This window comes from Neomonachus schauinslandi, chromosome 11, assembly GCF_002201575.2.
Source record: "Neomonachus schauinslandi chromosome 11, ASM220157v2, whole genome shotgun sequence".
Lineage (NCBI taxonomy): Eukaryota > Metazoa > Chordata > Mammalia > Carnivora > Phocidae > Neomonachus > Neomonachus schauinslandi.
Window position 1 is genome coordinate 52,984,493 of NC_058413.1, and position 17,026 is coordinate 53,001,518.

Here is a 17,026-nt window from a genome sequence, read left to right on the forward strand (position 1 = left end):
CACAGACCTGTACCTCTGAAACAAATAATATATTACATATTTAAAAAAAAAAAGAAGATAGTCAGAAGGGAAAAATGAAGGGCGGGAAATCATAGGGGGAGACGAACCATGAGAGACTATGGACTCTGAGAAACACACCGAGGGTTCTAGAGGGGAGGGGAGTGGGAGGATGGGTTAGCCTGGTGGTGGGTATTAAAGAGGGCACGTATTGAATGGAGCACTGGGTGTTATATGCAAACAATGAATCATGGAACACTACATCAAAAACTAACGATGTAGTGTATGGTGATTTAAATAACATAATAAAATAAAATTAAAAAGAAATAAAACAATAAAAAAATTTTTTGGACCTTTAAAAAAAAAAAGAATGTTTAATAGCAGCACTGTTTTGTTTATAAGTAAAAGAAAAACAAGAATTTCAGTTGAGAACATCAATAAGTAATTTACAAAATATACACAATGAAATACTACATAGCAAAATGATAATAAGGTTATAAATCCACAAATATATTATTATTTATATATTTATAAATTAATATAAATTTTTATATATTTATATATTATATATAGAATGTTTTCTAATATATTTATATAATTATTACATATTTATATAAATATATTAATCCACAAATATAATATTCAGTGGGGAAAAAGCAAGGTGCCAAGTACCATACACTATATATTGTCAGAAAAGTAGTTACAATGTGGCGGATGAGAGATGTATTTTAGGATGAGTTACATAGGGGGCTTCCATTTTACTAGTTATGGTTTCATTTCTGAAGCTGAGTGGTGAGTTAATGGGTATTCATTTTATCAACCTTTGAACATATATTTGAAAATTTCATATTCAGTTTAAAGTCCTATACCAAGGATCGGCAACTAAGCCCTGTGAGTCAAATCCAGCTCAACACCTATTTTTGTAAATAAAGTTTTACTGGAACAAACCATTCATTTGTTTCCCTTTGTCAATGACTGTACTACAAGGTCAGGGTTGAGTGGTTGTGATAGAGAAACCTCAAGTATTTACTACTAGGCGCTTTACAGAAAATGTTTGCCAACCCCTGTTCTATTTCTAAGTACAGAGTGCAAATGAAGGAGCAGTTAATTCTGAAATAACACAAATATAATCATGGTCACAGTTACTGAGAAAAGTGATCAGCAGGTCTGATGACAGCCAGAGAAAGAAGGATGGGAGGAAAACAAGTAAAAACTAAATAAGCTTCAGGAGCGACGCTGACGTGGTAGCTGCCGCCGCGTTCGTCTCAGGATAATAAGCCGGGTAGAGTTGCTGAGGATCTACCAAATCTGCTGATTAACTATGGAACATTATACCAAAACAGAGAAAATTGGAGAAGGTACCTATGGAGTTGTGTATAAGGGTAGAAACAAAACTACAGGTCAAGTGGTAGCCATGAAGAAAATCAGACTAGAAAGTGAAGACGAAGGGATTCCTAGTACTGCAATTCGGGAAATTTCTCTATTAAAAGAACTTCGTCATCCAAATATAGTCAATCTTCAAGATGTGCTTATGCAAGATTCCAGTTATATCTCATCTTTGAATTCCTTTCCATGGATCTCAATACTTAGATTCCATCCCTCCTGGTCAGTTCATGGATTCGTCACTTGTTAAGAGTTATTTGTACCAAATCCTACAAGGGATTGTCTTTTGTCACTCCAGAAGAGTTCTGCACAGAGACTTAAAACCTCAAAATCTATTGACTGATGACAAAGGAACAATTAAACTGGCTGATTTTGGCCTTGCCAGAGCTTTTGGAATACCTATTAGAGTATACACACATGAGGTGGTAACACTCTGGTATAGATTGCCAGAAGTATTGCTGGGGTCAGCTCACTACTCGACTCCAGTTGACATTTGGAGTATATGCACCATATTTGCAGAATTAGCAACCAAGAAACCACTTTTCCATTGGGATTCAGAAACCGATCAACTCTTCAGAATTTTCAGAGCTTTGGGCACTCCCAGTAATGAAGTGTGGCCAGAAGTGGAATCCTTACAGGACTATAAGAATACATTTCCAAATACATTTCCCAAGTGGAAACCAGGAAGCCTGGCATCCCATGTTAAAAACTTGGATGAAAATGGTTTGGATCTGCTCTCAAAAATGTTAGTCTATGATCCTGCCAAATGAATTTCTGGCAAAATGGCACCGAATCATCCATATTTTAATGATTTGGACAATCAGATTAAGAAGATGTAGCTTTCTTACAAAAGTTTCCACGTATCAAGAACAGATAGTTATATTTTTACTGCTAACTTTGTCTATTTTTGTTTTGTGTATTTTTCTTTTCTTTGTTGTAAACTTAAGCTGTACTTCATCTTCTGATTTCAAAAGTGTAACTTAAAAATGTAAATATTGTTCTATATGAATTTAAATATAATAATTCTGTGTATGTTTATAGATCTCACTGTTAACAACTATTTGTTACCACAATAGAACTATAAATCTAAAAAAAAAAAAAAACTAAATAAGCTTCAGAGCACTGCTATCCAATAGAACTTTCTGTGATGATGGAAATATTCTGTATCTGTACTATTCAATATGGTGACGACTAGCCACATGAGGCTTTGGAGCACGTGAAATGTGGGTATTACGACTGCGTAACAGAATTTAAGATTCTATTTATTTTTAACTATTTTATTTTTTTTTTATTTTTAAAGATTTTATTTATTTATTTGGCAGAGAGAGAGAGAGCGAGAGCAGGAACACAAGCAGGGGGAGTGGGAGAGGGAGAAGCAGGCTTCCCGCGGAGCAGGGAGCCTGATGCGGGGCTCGATTCCAGGACCCTGGGATCATGACCTGAGCCGAAGGCAGACGCTTAACGACCGAGCCACCCAGGCGCCCCTATTTTTAACTATTTTAAACAGCCACATGTACCTAGGGACTACCATACTGTACAGTGCAGCTTTAGAGCTCTGGAGGACAGAATGAAGCAGCTGTCACCTGAAACCAAGGAAACAGAGAGTTGCCTCCAGCTGAGAAAATTTCAGCCACTAATGTAAAGGCAAACGATGGATAATCATAAGGGTAAAGTTAACATACAGATTTGGGACTGATACAATATTAATAAAAATTGGGCCAAATGATTACTCTTTCTAAGAAGAGAATGTACAGAAAGAGGATGCAAAGTAAGAGAAGCAGAGAGCTGAGCTTGAGATTTGGGGACTTCCATGATAATTTGTTAAGTGAACAAACTTTATTGGGTGAAAGAGAAGTACAACAGCTAGAGAGTTACGTGGCAGGGAAACCAAAAGAGCTATGACTTAAAAAAAAATGAGTTCCATGTCCACATGTGAATGAGGAAAACTTCTGAAATACTTAGTGGTTAGCTGGAAAAACCATAAAAATAAGGGAGCTGGATACCAATAATGACTTTCTTCTCATTTAACCAAAACAAGTATCTGCAAAAGATATGCCATATTATCATATTTTCTAGATTTCTTTCACATAGAAAGATGTTTAACTTTTATTACTTTGCCCAATTATCAGTTAGTCCGGATACATTTAGCTTCCACTGAAGACAATAAATATTTCTCTAGAAATAAGGTCGTAGTATTATTAAACTTTTCAAATTCTCATTAGCTGGACATTTCTTCCCTTTTCTACTTTGATGCACTGTGCTTCATCTTTCCTCAGCCAAACCATTAAGAAAATACTACACGAGCTTATAAAAATATCAGTTTACATATTGTACAAGAATATACTGCAAAAGGAGGAGTTTTGAGGAAAAAACTACCTTACTTCCCAGCAGCCAGTAGAACTGCTTTCTACAGATGTGCTAAAATCAGTAGTCTGGTTTCCATGGCCTCACAATAGCTTTTTTGTTTTGTTTTAGTGTGGAGTTCAAAAAGGCCTGCCTTCAAAAACTAATGACGTAATGTATGGTGATTAACATAACATAATAAAATTTTTAAAAAATGCCTGCCTGATGATAGACAGCGTGGTGTATTTAGTATCTGCTTTAATGAGTACTGGCATAAGGAACACAAAATATTCCTTGGGGAACCTGCCTAAATATTGGTATTTAGGTACTGACATGATCTTACTCTTTATAATAACTAGAACAGGGGAGAATTCGTAATTTTCAATTATTAATTTTATTTTACAGTTCTCTCAGAATTTATGATATTCACAGTAGGCTACTACTAATTATACTCACCTATACTATCAAGAAGATTGGAATGCAATGTAGAAAAGAACAGTGTGATATCTAGTAAAGAACACAGGCTGTGAAGTCATAAAGACTTTGATTTAAGTCCTAATACATACATATTCACTGAACCTCACTGAGGCTCTGCAATCTGATTTGTAAAACAGGGATAATGATATTTAGCTCAAAAGATGTTATGAAAACTAAATGAACGTAGGTATTTATTTTTTATTTTATTTTATTTTTTTAAAGATTTTATTTATTTATTTGACAGAGAGAGACACAGCGAGAGAGGGAACATAAGCAGGGGGAGTGAGAGAGGGAGAAGCAGGCTTCCCGCCGAGCAGGGAGCCCGATGTGGGACTCGATCCCAGAATCCTGGGATCATGACCTGAGCCGAAGGCAGATGCTTAACGACTGAGCCACCCAGGCACCCCTGAACGTAGGTATTTAAAGTATCTAGACAGAGCACCTGGCCATTCTGGACACCCAACAGTTACTTTGCTCTCCCTCTCGGGCATTTAAGGTCTCTCCTACACTCTTTTTTTTCTTCTAAACCTTTTAACTTAAGAATACAATGTCCAAGAAATATAAGAAGAAAATAGAATAATCAGTTGTTTTGATCGTGAAAAGGCAGGAGAGAACGAGATATCCAAAACCGAGGTGAAAGGATCATCTTTAGACAGGAGGAACAACTCTGCTGTTGTGGTTCCTTGGAGGAATCCTGAACACACATGAAGGCAGGTAATGGGAAAATAATGGAGCTCCCTTTTAATGGCTTGTATTTTCTCTGTAAATTAGGAAGAAAAACCACTTGCTAAGTGTGAAAGAGAAGAGGTAAATTTGAGGTTTGAGATGGAAAAAAGTTGAAGAAAGTGTTAAAAATATTAGGGAGTTAACCAGGGAAATGTCCAAATGGACCCAATGCTCAGGGTCCATTTGAAACTGGTTCCACATTAATTTATGAACATGAATGTGTTCTGTCTGTTGAAAGATTGTCTTCAGTAGTACTTGGCTACTTGGATGCAGGTACAAAGAAAGAGGTTATCTGGGTTCATCGTGAGTTGGAATTTCATTTCATTTCATTTCAAGGCCAGAGTGTTATTTAAATAATGAACTATGAACTCTAACCAGGATAAAGAAAAAAATTATAAAGGATAATATGCCTAAAGTGATTAGGATAATGCCAGAGTAATATTAAGCAATGAAAAAAAAAAAAGATAACTGTTAATATTACTTATAATGGTCCTCTAGCAGTAATTTCATTATTCTAATTTGTCATCATTTCTATGTAATTCTCTCTCTTCCACCAAACTGAGCTCTTTGAAGATAAAGAGTGTCTTACTCATCTTTGCTTCTTCCCAAAGTGTAGTCCAGTACCTACAACACTGTAAGTGACTATTAAATGCTTATGATTTAATCAATGAATCAAACCTCCTGCTTCGAAACTATTCATAGAATTTGTTTAAAAAGATCCTAGCTAGGGCATTATAACCTTAACAACAATTCAGAAAAGAAGAGAAAGGCACGGAAGGGCCACTGTCAATTCAATGACAGAAACTCACTAAGTAGCTAACAATATGATTGATGACAGTTTTCCAATACTGCAGACTACAGAATTAACATGAGGAAGAAAATGAATTCACACACACACACAACATGAAAACTGAGAATACATCTGTCTATTTTTAAGGGACAAAAGAGGACTCCTGCTTCTGTTTTATCATTCTAGTACCTTATAATGTCTCATGAAATGAGTAATCTGAAGCATAACCTACCCAATGCCGATCAAGTATCTGCATTAGGATTTCAAAGCAAAGTTCAAAGATATATAATCTGACAGCTGGCCAGGCCCATTAACTTCCTCTTTGTTTTGGGCAGAAGGTACACCCCCGAAATAATACTGTACCTTTCCCAGTTTATCAAAGGCCATAGGGTTTTAAGAAAGAGGTCTTTTTGGCTGTGGATTCAATTTAAAAAACAAAGATTTTATTTTGCTGCTGCTTCAACTAATATGTTCATTTTAAAGTATTTAAAGGGGAAATATATAGTCAACAGCTTTGATTTAATAGTGGACAGTATACAGGGAATCACAACTTTTTTTTTTATTCTTATGTTAATCCCCATACATTACATCATTAGTTTTAGATGTAGTGTTCCATGATTCATTGTTTGTGCATAACACCCAGTGCTCCATGCAGAATGTGCCCTCCTCAATACCCATCACCAGGCTAACCCATCCTCCCACCTCCCTCCCCTCTAGAACCCTCAGTTTGTTTTTCAGAGTCCATCGTCTCTCATGGTTTCGTCTACCCCTCCGATTTCCCCACCTTCATTCTTCCCCTCCTGCTACCTTCTTCTTCTTCTTCTTTTTTTTTTTTCTTAACATATATTGCATTATTTGTTTCAGAGGTACAGATCTGAGATTCAACAGTCTTGCACAATTCACAGCGCTTACCAGAGCACATACCCTCCCCAGTCAGGGGATCACAACTTTAAGTGCAAACTGTATTGAATATCTTCTTTAATGAATGGGTTGTCTAAGACTGACTATACATAAATATTTCCCTAGAGAAAGCATGTTATAATGGGAGGTCAAGTCTCTTGTTGGTTCTTGTAAATCTGAAGCATTATGTAATACCTAATAAGATACTAAAATGCCTAAACCTCTAGGTCCACCATTTCATGAGGAAATGTATACAGAGCTCTCATCTGGGATGTCAAAACAATCCCTTGTCTCTCTTACCACCTATGTTCTAACCAGAATTCCGAACAGGATAGAAGTTAGGAAAAGGAGAGTTCAGGCAATGAACAAAGAGGAAATTTCCGAAAAAATTTTGCAACTGGATACTTCTTAGCCCACTCTGACTCTTTCTATCACTCCTGTTTTTCTCTGAGGGTAGCAGGTAACGTCCTGTCCACTTTAAAGGAAAGAACTTATAGTTTCTAGACAGAGTTTATCTCTTTCCCGAGCCACTGTAGAAAAAAAGAACACCCACTCCTGTTACATCCCCATTCTCAAAGCTTATGATTTGCAAAGCAAGCAATTCAATTAATGTGTTTTGATAGTCACTAAGAACAATATATTTGAGACGGATGGAAATATAAGAGAAAAATAATCAAATGTTTGGGTCCTTAAGAAGACAGGAGAAAATGAGATACACTCTATGTAGAAATTGTATACCAGCAACAGGGGTCTCGCAGTAGATTAAAAGGTTTTCTTCTCCACCCCTTTTCTTTTACTTCAGTGAAAGGTAAAAAAAACCATATACATGTATAAACAGGGAAAGACCAAATTGAGTTTGAGTACACAAGAAAGTGTAATACAAATCTATCTACATTTCAGAGTAGATACCTAGGGTAGAGACATTTTCATATAACTACAAGACATTTTTTCTTCTTCTCATGGGTGCTTCAAAATCATAAAACATTAACATACAAGTTTACCTATTAATTAAAGATAAAATTACAAAATTTAAAAAAATCTAAGCTTTAAAAAATCATCTTATTTTTATCATGTATTAATAACCATTATACAGTAAATATCTGCCACTGCTAGAAACTAATACAGTTAGTCTCTTTACTGTGATTTGGCTTTAAATACTTTCTTACATTAAAAATTAATTCAGAATTACCAGAAAGACAGGGTACCCAAACAATATCAAGTATAGTTCAATGAACTGCAAAGAATTGCTATTCTACTGACTCGATCCTATCTACCTCAACTTATGAGTTGTTTTTGTCTTTAATGAAACAAATAACCACAGATATTAAGGCTGTATTACCTTCATAATGTTAACTAAATCTGTTTGATAGTAGCGATCCTGGTGTGCATTTGCTGCTGCTAATGTAAGAAGATAATCATTTCTTGCGTGGGTAGCTTTAGAATTACATTCAGATCGCCGGGCTTTTAACTAAAACACAGTAAAAGAGGAAAAAAAAAATCAATGCAAACTGACATTGCACTGTAAGATATATGAGGTTACCAGTCTTAGCTGGCAATTAATGGCTCCCCAATAAGACTAAAGGTAACCATGTAGAGAAATATTCATTTGCATATAAAACTATTCAACACTATGAGGAATTAAATAAACAATGATTAGAACTGTTACACGTGGTGAGAGTGTTTTCACACGTTTGTTATTTACACTCAACATATTTCCAAAGCTTTTCAAAATACTTCAAAGTATTCTGCTCATTTTATTCAGATGGGAAAATAAAGGTTCCCAAATTAAGTTAAGTACGTTCTCTTCAAAGACATGGGTAAATCTGTTGGAGTTAGAAAATCTTTTTTAAAAAATCAGCATTCCTCATGTGCCAAAAGAACGGTGTGCTAGTTGGGATCCTGGCAGCCAAAGGCAGGTCACTAAACTTACTTAGGTATTCTACAGCTCAAGGGTCTGACAGGAAAATCTCACTTGGATCTGGCCCAGAGTATCTGCTCAAGGGTGTAAATCTGAATGAAACAGATTTTGTAGATTTTCTAAAGCCCGTGGACCAAGTCTCTTGGACTAGGAGTTATGGGTAACAGGCTACCAAAACAGATAAGGTATAGAAACCTATCTCTGAAGCATCTTGAGAAGCAAGCAGTGTCCAAAGTGCTGACATCTAGGCGGAAAACTCCCATGAACTGGGAAGGAAACTTCTTCCCTAAGTTACTGACTTTAAAATGCTTCTCTAAATTAGGTGGAAATAATTGACTTAAACCCTCAAAAAACCCAATTCTTTTCTAATAAGCTAAGGTTTCTCAATTGTGAAATACAGTTTTCAAAAACTCACCTTTACACTTGCTTTCTGTAAACTGATTCTTGATTGAAAAAGACTAAGTTTAGATCTATAATAAAGCAGAAAATACAGCATGTTTAATACAGTTATCAAATTATATTAAATTTATTAAGTATTATAATTCCATATTTTTAAAACAGTGACGCTTTTCCACAATGCTATTCCAAAAGAGAACTAAAAAATGGAAGGCCAGGAGCAATGATTATTTTCCTTTATTTATTCTACAGGAAGAATATTGTAATGCAACAGGAAATATTGGGATATTTAATAAAAATATCCTGAATGACAAAAATACAACTTGACAAATATATTGGTATCTCATAATAAACAAAAGTCATCAAACTATAGGTTATTCCCAGTATCATACAATTACACACACTTTAGTTCCTACAAGAAAGCTTAAAGAAATCCAGGGAGATAACCAATCTATGGAGGCAAAAATTAGCAGGTTTTCAGGGCTGTGTGCGATAGGCTGTAACAACACCTGCAAAGCAACCTACAGTATGATATTACCAGGCTCTTCAAAGTCCTTAATTCCATTATTTCTCCCATTAAACGTCCTTCTTGTTTGGGTGCCAGCCTGTGCTCCCTCCACTCTTAACACAGTATTTGGAACACAGTGAGAAAGTCCCTAGGCTCTCTGCCCTATATGATTTTGTTCAATTTAATTGTCTCCCATTCTGATGTCCTTATTTTCCTCAATCCCTTTCAGTTTGGGAAAGGGATTGGAAAAACATAATCTAACAATCAATAGTAAAAATATGTTGGTTTTACCCAAACAGCTAGAGATAACCAGAAGGAGAAAGTCAACACACGAACAGTAAGGAATAACAACACTCCCACAACCAGTGATTTTTGAAGCTGCAATGTTTGTCCTGACTGCAGTGTCATGGTGATTGCCAGGGGAGAATTCAGTGCATGTGCTGGAAGCTACGCCATAATACCAAGTAAAGTTGCAGACCCCTTGGGAATGAAAGGTGGAGCAAGCCAGTCTCTGCACAGCACATGTGAGGAGGATAGCAAAAGCAGCCTATCATCTTTCTAACAAAAGAGAAACATTCAGGGACGTACACGTATGCATCCAAACTACTTCTCCACTGTTAAAAAAAAAATTGGGTCCAAAATACTCCTGTTATTTTCTACCTTGCCATATTTGAATTTCCTGGGGTTTTGTCTGTTTTTATTAATCAGAAAAGGCCACAAACTTTAAAATTTGAGAGAGAGCCTGTTCAAATTTAAAAAGATTGTTTGGGGGTATTCTCAATTCTCCTTTTCCTTGCAGTCATTATCCAAATAGTCTGAGTTGCACCTAGATTTTCCAATATAAGGTTTTAAGTTTTTGGTTTCCGTTTCATTTGCTAATCCTCATATAATTCTTGTGTGGTACTTAAGAAGGTATTAGTAACAGGCAAAATAATAGTGTTCCTATGCTCAAAGATTATGATCTACAACATATAAGATATATACAAATAGTGAATTGTACCACACACTCCTCCTCATCATCTACTTCCAAATGTTAATGCTCCTTGGGGTCCCAAACTCAATTTCTCATCTTATATATGATTTCATCCCTATAACTATCATCTGATAGGCAATCAACCCCCAAAGCAAGATCTTCAGGCCCAGATTCTCATCTGAGCATTAGATACATGACTCCCTACCAAATCTATTCACTTCAATGTCCCACAGGCTCTTCAGAACCTACATATCCAAAATGGAACCCATCCTTCCTTTCAAGATATCCCTCTTTCTTTTTACGCTCTCTTAATATGCATATCTCACTATCAAATCATCTATCAAAACTATACACAGTCTAGTCTTTACCTACCCTTCCTGAGCTTCCTTCTCATGTCCTTCAAGACTCTGTCCAAACATCACTTCTTCTATAAAGGTTTCCTTCTCATTAGGCAAAATTAATTTATTTTCTATGCTTACAAAGCAGTGTTTTCATACGACTATAGTAAACATATTAGTTACTATGTGAGTGACTTCAGGCACTTAATTTGAGTTTACTGTGAATAAACAATCATAAAGTTACTTTTAAACACATTTGCCTTTAATTCTAGGCTTTAAATTTCTTGAAGATGCAAAGCTTATCTTACTCATCTCTGTACTCACAGTACCCAATATAAAGTAATTATTCAACAAACATTTAGAAAGTGAATGAAGATAAAGTGGCATTTCTTACTCCTGTAGTTGAATGAATTTTCCAGAAAAGTTGCACACTGAAATAAAATGTCTAATTTGCTGTAACCCCTTTGAATCTGGGCCATATTAGAAGGCAGTGTTTTGCGATGAGCATCTGTGAATTAGACCCTGTCAAATCCACACTTCTTTGGGACAGCCTTGGAATTGTCCTCATTCTCACTCTGTGTGCCTTGACTAACATAGGTATTTATATATGCTCTTACAGATCTGTCAACGCTCTGTTCTAGAATCCCTGAAAGTTTTAAAAAACAAATTCCCCTAAAAACCATCATGACAGGACATTCCTATTAGAGATCACCTAATCTAAAATCTTCAGATCTTATTGGAAAGATGGGTTCACTGACTCTATGAAAGTATGAGAAACATTTGTATCCTCACAAAAATACAATACTAAAGACAATAAACTAAATTAGGGAAATATTAAGTATGTTTTCCAGTAATGTTAAGTATTTTAGGAGTATTCATCTACCAGTCCTTGGTACTAAATAAACTTTGGAGGAAACCCTAAATTTTGCTTAGCTTCCTGTAGATAAAAACATATTAGAAAGACCGCCTCCCCCAACTGGTTGTTAGTCTGTACAAGTGTTCATAACCTTTCTGATTTCATGACTAGGAGTTCAGAGTCAGTTTTCTAACAGACCTCTTTAGAGTCTCATTCTATGGCACAGGTTTATTTTTTCTCAAAAACTTCTTATCTTTCCTCAACTTGTCATAGCAAAAATCTGTACTGCTCACTTTATATCTCTTTTTATTACCAACTGCCAGTTCCTTCTATTCCTAATTATTCTCAAAATAAAGGGTTTATGATTCACATATACTAAATGTAAAATTCACAGAGTTGCTAAAGCATACATTTAAAAGGTATATATATTAGAATTTCACACAAGAGAGAAACTGTGCCTGGGGCAGGATTTCTATACTGAGGTCAGTGCTCTTATTTATTTGAGATGTCCAAGGTGCTTTCAGTGGCATGCTGAGGGTCAGGGATTTCCAATAACAACTGATTTAGAGTCTAACATGAAAAAAATGAGGCTCTTAAACCCGGATACTCAGACACCATAGCAACTTCAACCAGCTTTTGCTAAGCTTTCAATACAATGTTCATTTGTCCTTTTTCCTTTTCAAAATTCAATTTAATGTGAAAACTGATTGAATATTCTCATTTTGCTGTATTAATTTAAATGAGATCAGCCAATATAAAAAAAAATTTGAAAGTATGTAACATTTATAGGTCAGATGAAACCAACATAACCTAAGAATGAGTCTATGCCCTATATTAACAGAAAACAAAGTACTGGCAAAAATAACATCTATTTGCATAATTACTTTTTCAGAAAAGCTAAAACACATACTTTGCTTCGATGTCAGCTTTCTCTCGTACTGCATGAGCCATCTGTTCAGTCTCAAAGTACTTCTTTTTGCCTTTAGCTAAATCTTTCACAGTCTCTTGTAATTCAGTTTGGATCTTTGTCAACTGGTCCACACACTGTAAAATACAAAGTGCAATTATTATAATATTAGTTTTCAGGCTTACCGAAAATGAATTTGTCCTAAGGACTATGCACTATGCCCTCAGGACGGAAACCCAGGAGAAAAATCAGCACTTTTAGTCTCCTTCAAATTGCAAATTAAAATCCAGTGAACAGCTGGTACTCCCATCTCAAGAAACGTATTGAATAGTGTCCCAGTTTGCTTAACAACTCTGCTTTGAGAAATAACCTCAGTACTGCTAAAGACTGACATTAAGGTAAGGATGAGAAGAGCAACAATGAAAATGCTTTTATTTTTGGAGATATCATGGCACTAAAGGCAAAAGAACAAAGCAATTCTGTATTTCTTCATACTCTTTGGGCAGGGGCCATGCTAATCTTCTCTGTAACATTCCAATTTTAGGGAGCACCTGGGTGGCTCAGTCGTTAAGTGTCTGCCTTCGGCTCAGGTCATGATCCCAGGGTCCTGGGATGGAGCCCCAGGTTGGGCTCCCTGCTCCGCGGGAAGCCTGCTTCTCCCTCTCCCACTCCCCCTGCTTGTGTTCCCTCTTCACTGTGTCTCTCTCTGTCAAATAAATAAATAAAATCTTTAAAAAAAAAACAACAAAAAAACAACATTCCAATTTTAGTATATGTACTGCCAAAGCAAGCACTCTTCAAAATCTTAATAAAGTCTCTAAACTGATGGTGCAAAGGGTACTGAAGAATCCTGCTCTGGGAAAGAAGGAGTGTAATCTGACAAATCGGCGTAAGTCCAAGATGAAGGAGAGAAGCAAGAAACCTGGGTACCACGTCACAATTACTACTCAAAATTACTGCCAACTCAATTCTTTGGATACATATACACACTCTGGGAGAAGGGACAGACGTAATTAACTCAAAGAAATGTTTAATCAATAAATTCTTATAACACATTGGGGCCAAAGTAACATTGCTTCAGAACTCTTCTGGATAACCAAAGGGGAAACACTTTTCCCAGTTTGCAACAAACCACTGCAAAGTTTAACCAACCTGAGGCCAACTCAGGGAAGCCTTCACTGAAAAACTTCTGAGCCTGAAAGAGTTTGGTGGAGACTGACAAAAGCTCAGCAAAGCAGGAGGAGACACTGGTGAGGAACTATTATGACAGGCCGAACAGCATGGAGTAGAGCAAGGATGTTGGAATAGCAAGGATAAAGCACAATTAAACTTACACATGTGACATAGAGGCTGGAGTTTCCCAGAAATTGTTAAGTGGTAAGAAAAGGACTACTTTACAGTAAGTGAAAAACCCGGAAGCTTCCCTATGAGCATATTTATTGAGCACTTAACAAGTGTCAGGCTATAAATAAAGGGTTAAAAAAACTTTCACCTCTTTCTCCTCTGCATAAAAACTGGACCCTTGCTTAACTTTCTAGGTCTGTGTTTCAACAGAAACCTGATAAAGACACAATGTCAATCAACTGTGTTATTTGGCAACACTGGGTATGAACCCTGATAGGTAAACTGCATCAATTTGGAAGAAAATCCAAATGCACAATAAATATCTGATGGAAAAGTCTTGGCCTCGGGCTTCTAAGTATGGTAATTCCTATATCTGGACATGTCCTTTGCAGAGACTTTGGAAGCTCTGGTGTAATAAATAAATAAATTGTAATAAAAGCTTTTAGTCTCCTTTAGGGCCTATGGCTACCCCTGCACATGGGAATCTCATTCTCTTACCCCAGACCTTTCACTTAAGGAACAAAACAGAGTAACTGTGGTTGGTCATGCAGACTGAGGCACAGACTGATGGGAGAACTAATGATACTAGTGCTGGATGCCACCCTGCTTGTTAACTGTGTTCCCTGTTCTAATGTCCTTCTAAGTAAACCTCATGCCACGTATGGCCTAGGATAATCATGACAGTTTCAACATTTTATTACACTTAAGAAGACTCCCTATGGGCATGCAAGCCAGAATGCATAAGTTTAGTACTTTACAAATATTATCACATTTACTCCTCCAAATGACTCTGGTAAAAGTATTCATATTAGTCCCATTTTAAGATGAGGAAATATAGGGCGCCTAGGTGGCTCAGTTGGTTGAGTGTCTGACTCTTGATTTTGGCTTGGGTTGTGATCTTGGGGTCATGGGATTGAGCCCTGCATCAGGCTCCGTACTCAGCACGGAGTCTACCTGGGATTCTCTCTCCTTCTGTCCCTCCCCCAGCTTGTGTACACACATGCTCTCTCTCTCTCTCAAATAAATAAATAAAATCTTTTTAAAAAAGATGAGGAGGGGTGCCCAGGTGGCTCAGTCATTAAGCGTCTGCCTTCGGCTCAGGTCATGATCCCAGGGTCCTGGGATGGAGCCCCAGGTTGGGCTCCCTGCTCCATGGGAAGGCTGCTTCTCCCTCTCCCACTCCCCCTGCTTGTGTTCCCTCTCTCACTGTGTCTCTCTCTGTCAAATAAATAAACAAAATCTTAAAAAAAAAAAGATTAGGAAATAGACTTACAGAGGTTAAATAATTCATCCAAAGTCATACAGTAAGAAAGTGATGATATCATTTACCTTGTAACCCACTATCACATACCCCAGTTTTGTGACAACCATGTTTTTAAAGTCTTTACATAGAGATACTTTAAAATAGTAAGCTTTTTAAAAAATTGACATGTAATCCACATACCACAAAATTCACCCTTTTAAAGTTTACAATTCAGTGGTTTTTAGTATATTCATAAGGTTGTACAACCATCACCACTATCTAATTCCAGAACATTTTCATCACCCGAAAAGAAAACCCCATACCAATTAGCAGTCATTCTCCATATCCCCCTATTCCTAGTCCCCAGAAACCACTAATCTACTTTCTGTCTCTATGAATTTCCTGCATTTCATATCCATGGAATTATATAATATCTGGCCTTATATGTCCCAAGTCTTTCACTTAGCATAATGTATTCAGGGTTTATCTATGTTGTATCATGTATTCTTCATTTCTTTTTGTGGCTGAATAAGATTTCACTGTATAGATATACTAAAATGGTAAGCTTTTATCTTGCAGAAAAATCTTCCTTTCTCTTTAATTTTAATAGTCTTTAACATAAACAAACCTCTTTTTTTTTTTTAAAGATTTATTTATTTATTTGACAGAGACAGACACAGCAAGAGGGGGAACACAAGCAGGGGGAGTGGGAGAGGGAGAAGCAGGCTTCCCGCTGAGCAGGGAGCTTGATGTGGGGCGTGATCCCAGGACCCTGGGATCATGACCCGAGCTGAAGGCAGACACTTAACGACTGAGCCACCCAGGCACCCATAAACAAACCTCTTATTTAAAAAATAATACCATGAGGGGTGCCTAGCTGGCTCAGTCAGTAGGGCATGTGGCTCTTAATCTTGGGGTCATAAGCTCAGGCCCCACACTGGGCAGAGAGATTACTTAAAAGAATAAAAATAAAAAATAAAAAAATAATAATACCATGACAACCTGACACTCCCACAGAAAACTGTGAAACATCCCGATAATGCCATGTTTGCGGGTATGGAGAGCTTAGAAAGTGTTCCATGGCTTCAATGAGATATTAAGAACCAAAAACTGGGGCATGGTCTGAAAAATGCAACTATGTTTAATAGGAAAATGAGATGGATTACTTGTTTTGTTTTAATTTAATTTTATTTAAATTCAGTTAGTTAACATATAATATATTATTAGTTTCAGAGATGGATTATTTAAAAGAGAAGCCAGGTGGGTGGCGCCTGGGTGGCTCAGTCGTTAAGCGTCTGCCTTCAGCTCAGGTCATGATCCCAGGGTCCTGGGATCGAGCCCCGCATCGGGCTCCCTGCTCCTCGGGAGGCCTGCTTCTCCCTCTGCCTGCTGCTCCCCCTGCTCGTGCTCTCTCTCTCTCTGTGTCAAATAAATAAATAAAATCTTTAAAAAAAAATAAAAAATAAAAAAAAAAAAAAAGAGGAGCCAGGTGTAAGGTTTCTATAACTAAAATGTTCATATAAAACAACAGAGCTTGGCCTCAGAAAAACTAAACAATGAAGAGAAACCCAAGAATCCCGTGGTGATTTACATACACTAAAAGGGTCTGAAAATGAATGTTTTGAGAGGAAATTAAACACAGTAGGTCAAAGCTTTTCCTGGGGATGCAAACCATGTAGCTAGGATCTCAGTATATTCACACAAAGTGAACACCATAGGTACGTGACAACATATGGGCACATGCAGAGGAATGTTGAAAAAGAAAAGCAAAGCTGGTGGCATCACAATTCCGGACTTCAAGCTCTATTACAAAGCTGTAATCATCAAGACAGTTAAGGTACTGGCACAAAAACCGACACATAGATCAATGGAACAGAATAGAGAGCCCAGAAATGGACCCTCAACTCTATGGTCAACTAATCTTCCA

At 36.8% G+C, this 17,026-nt stretch overlaps 1 protein-coding gene, 1 non-coding gene and 1 pseudogene across 2 annotated transcripts in view; 1 reads left to right on the forward strand and 2 right to left on the reverse strand.

Annotated features, from left to right (window-relative positions):
- The window catches only part of FCHSD2 (FCH and double SH3 domains 2), a 303,207-nt gene that overhangs the window by 129,192 nt on the left and 156,989 nt on the right, over positions 1-17,026 (reverse strand). The window contains exons 6-8 of the mRNA XM_021704593.1: positions 12,516-12,649; positions 8,950-9,004; positions 7,956-8,084 (exon numbers count right to left, since the gene is read on the reverse strand). Coding sequence (XP_021560268.1) covers positions 7,956-8,084; positions 8,950-9,004; positions 12,516-12,649 — 318 coding nt within the window. The remainder of the gene's footprint in view (positions 1-7,955; positions 8,085-8,949; positions 9,005-12,515; positions 12,650-17,026) is intronic.
- Positions 1,319-2,219, forward strand: LOC110593338 (annotated as a pseudogene).
- LOC123326282 lies at positions 12,975-13,078 on the reverse strand. Its single transcript, XR_006540987.1, has one exon. It is a non-coding gene; the product is annotated as a U6 spliceosomal RNA (small nuclear RNA).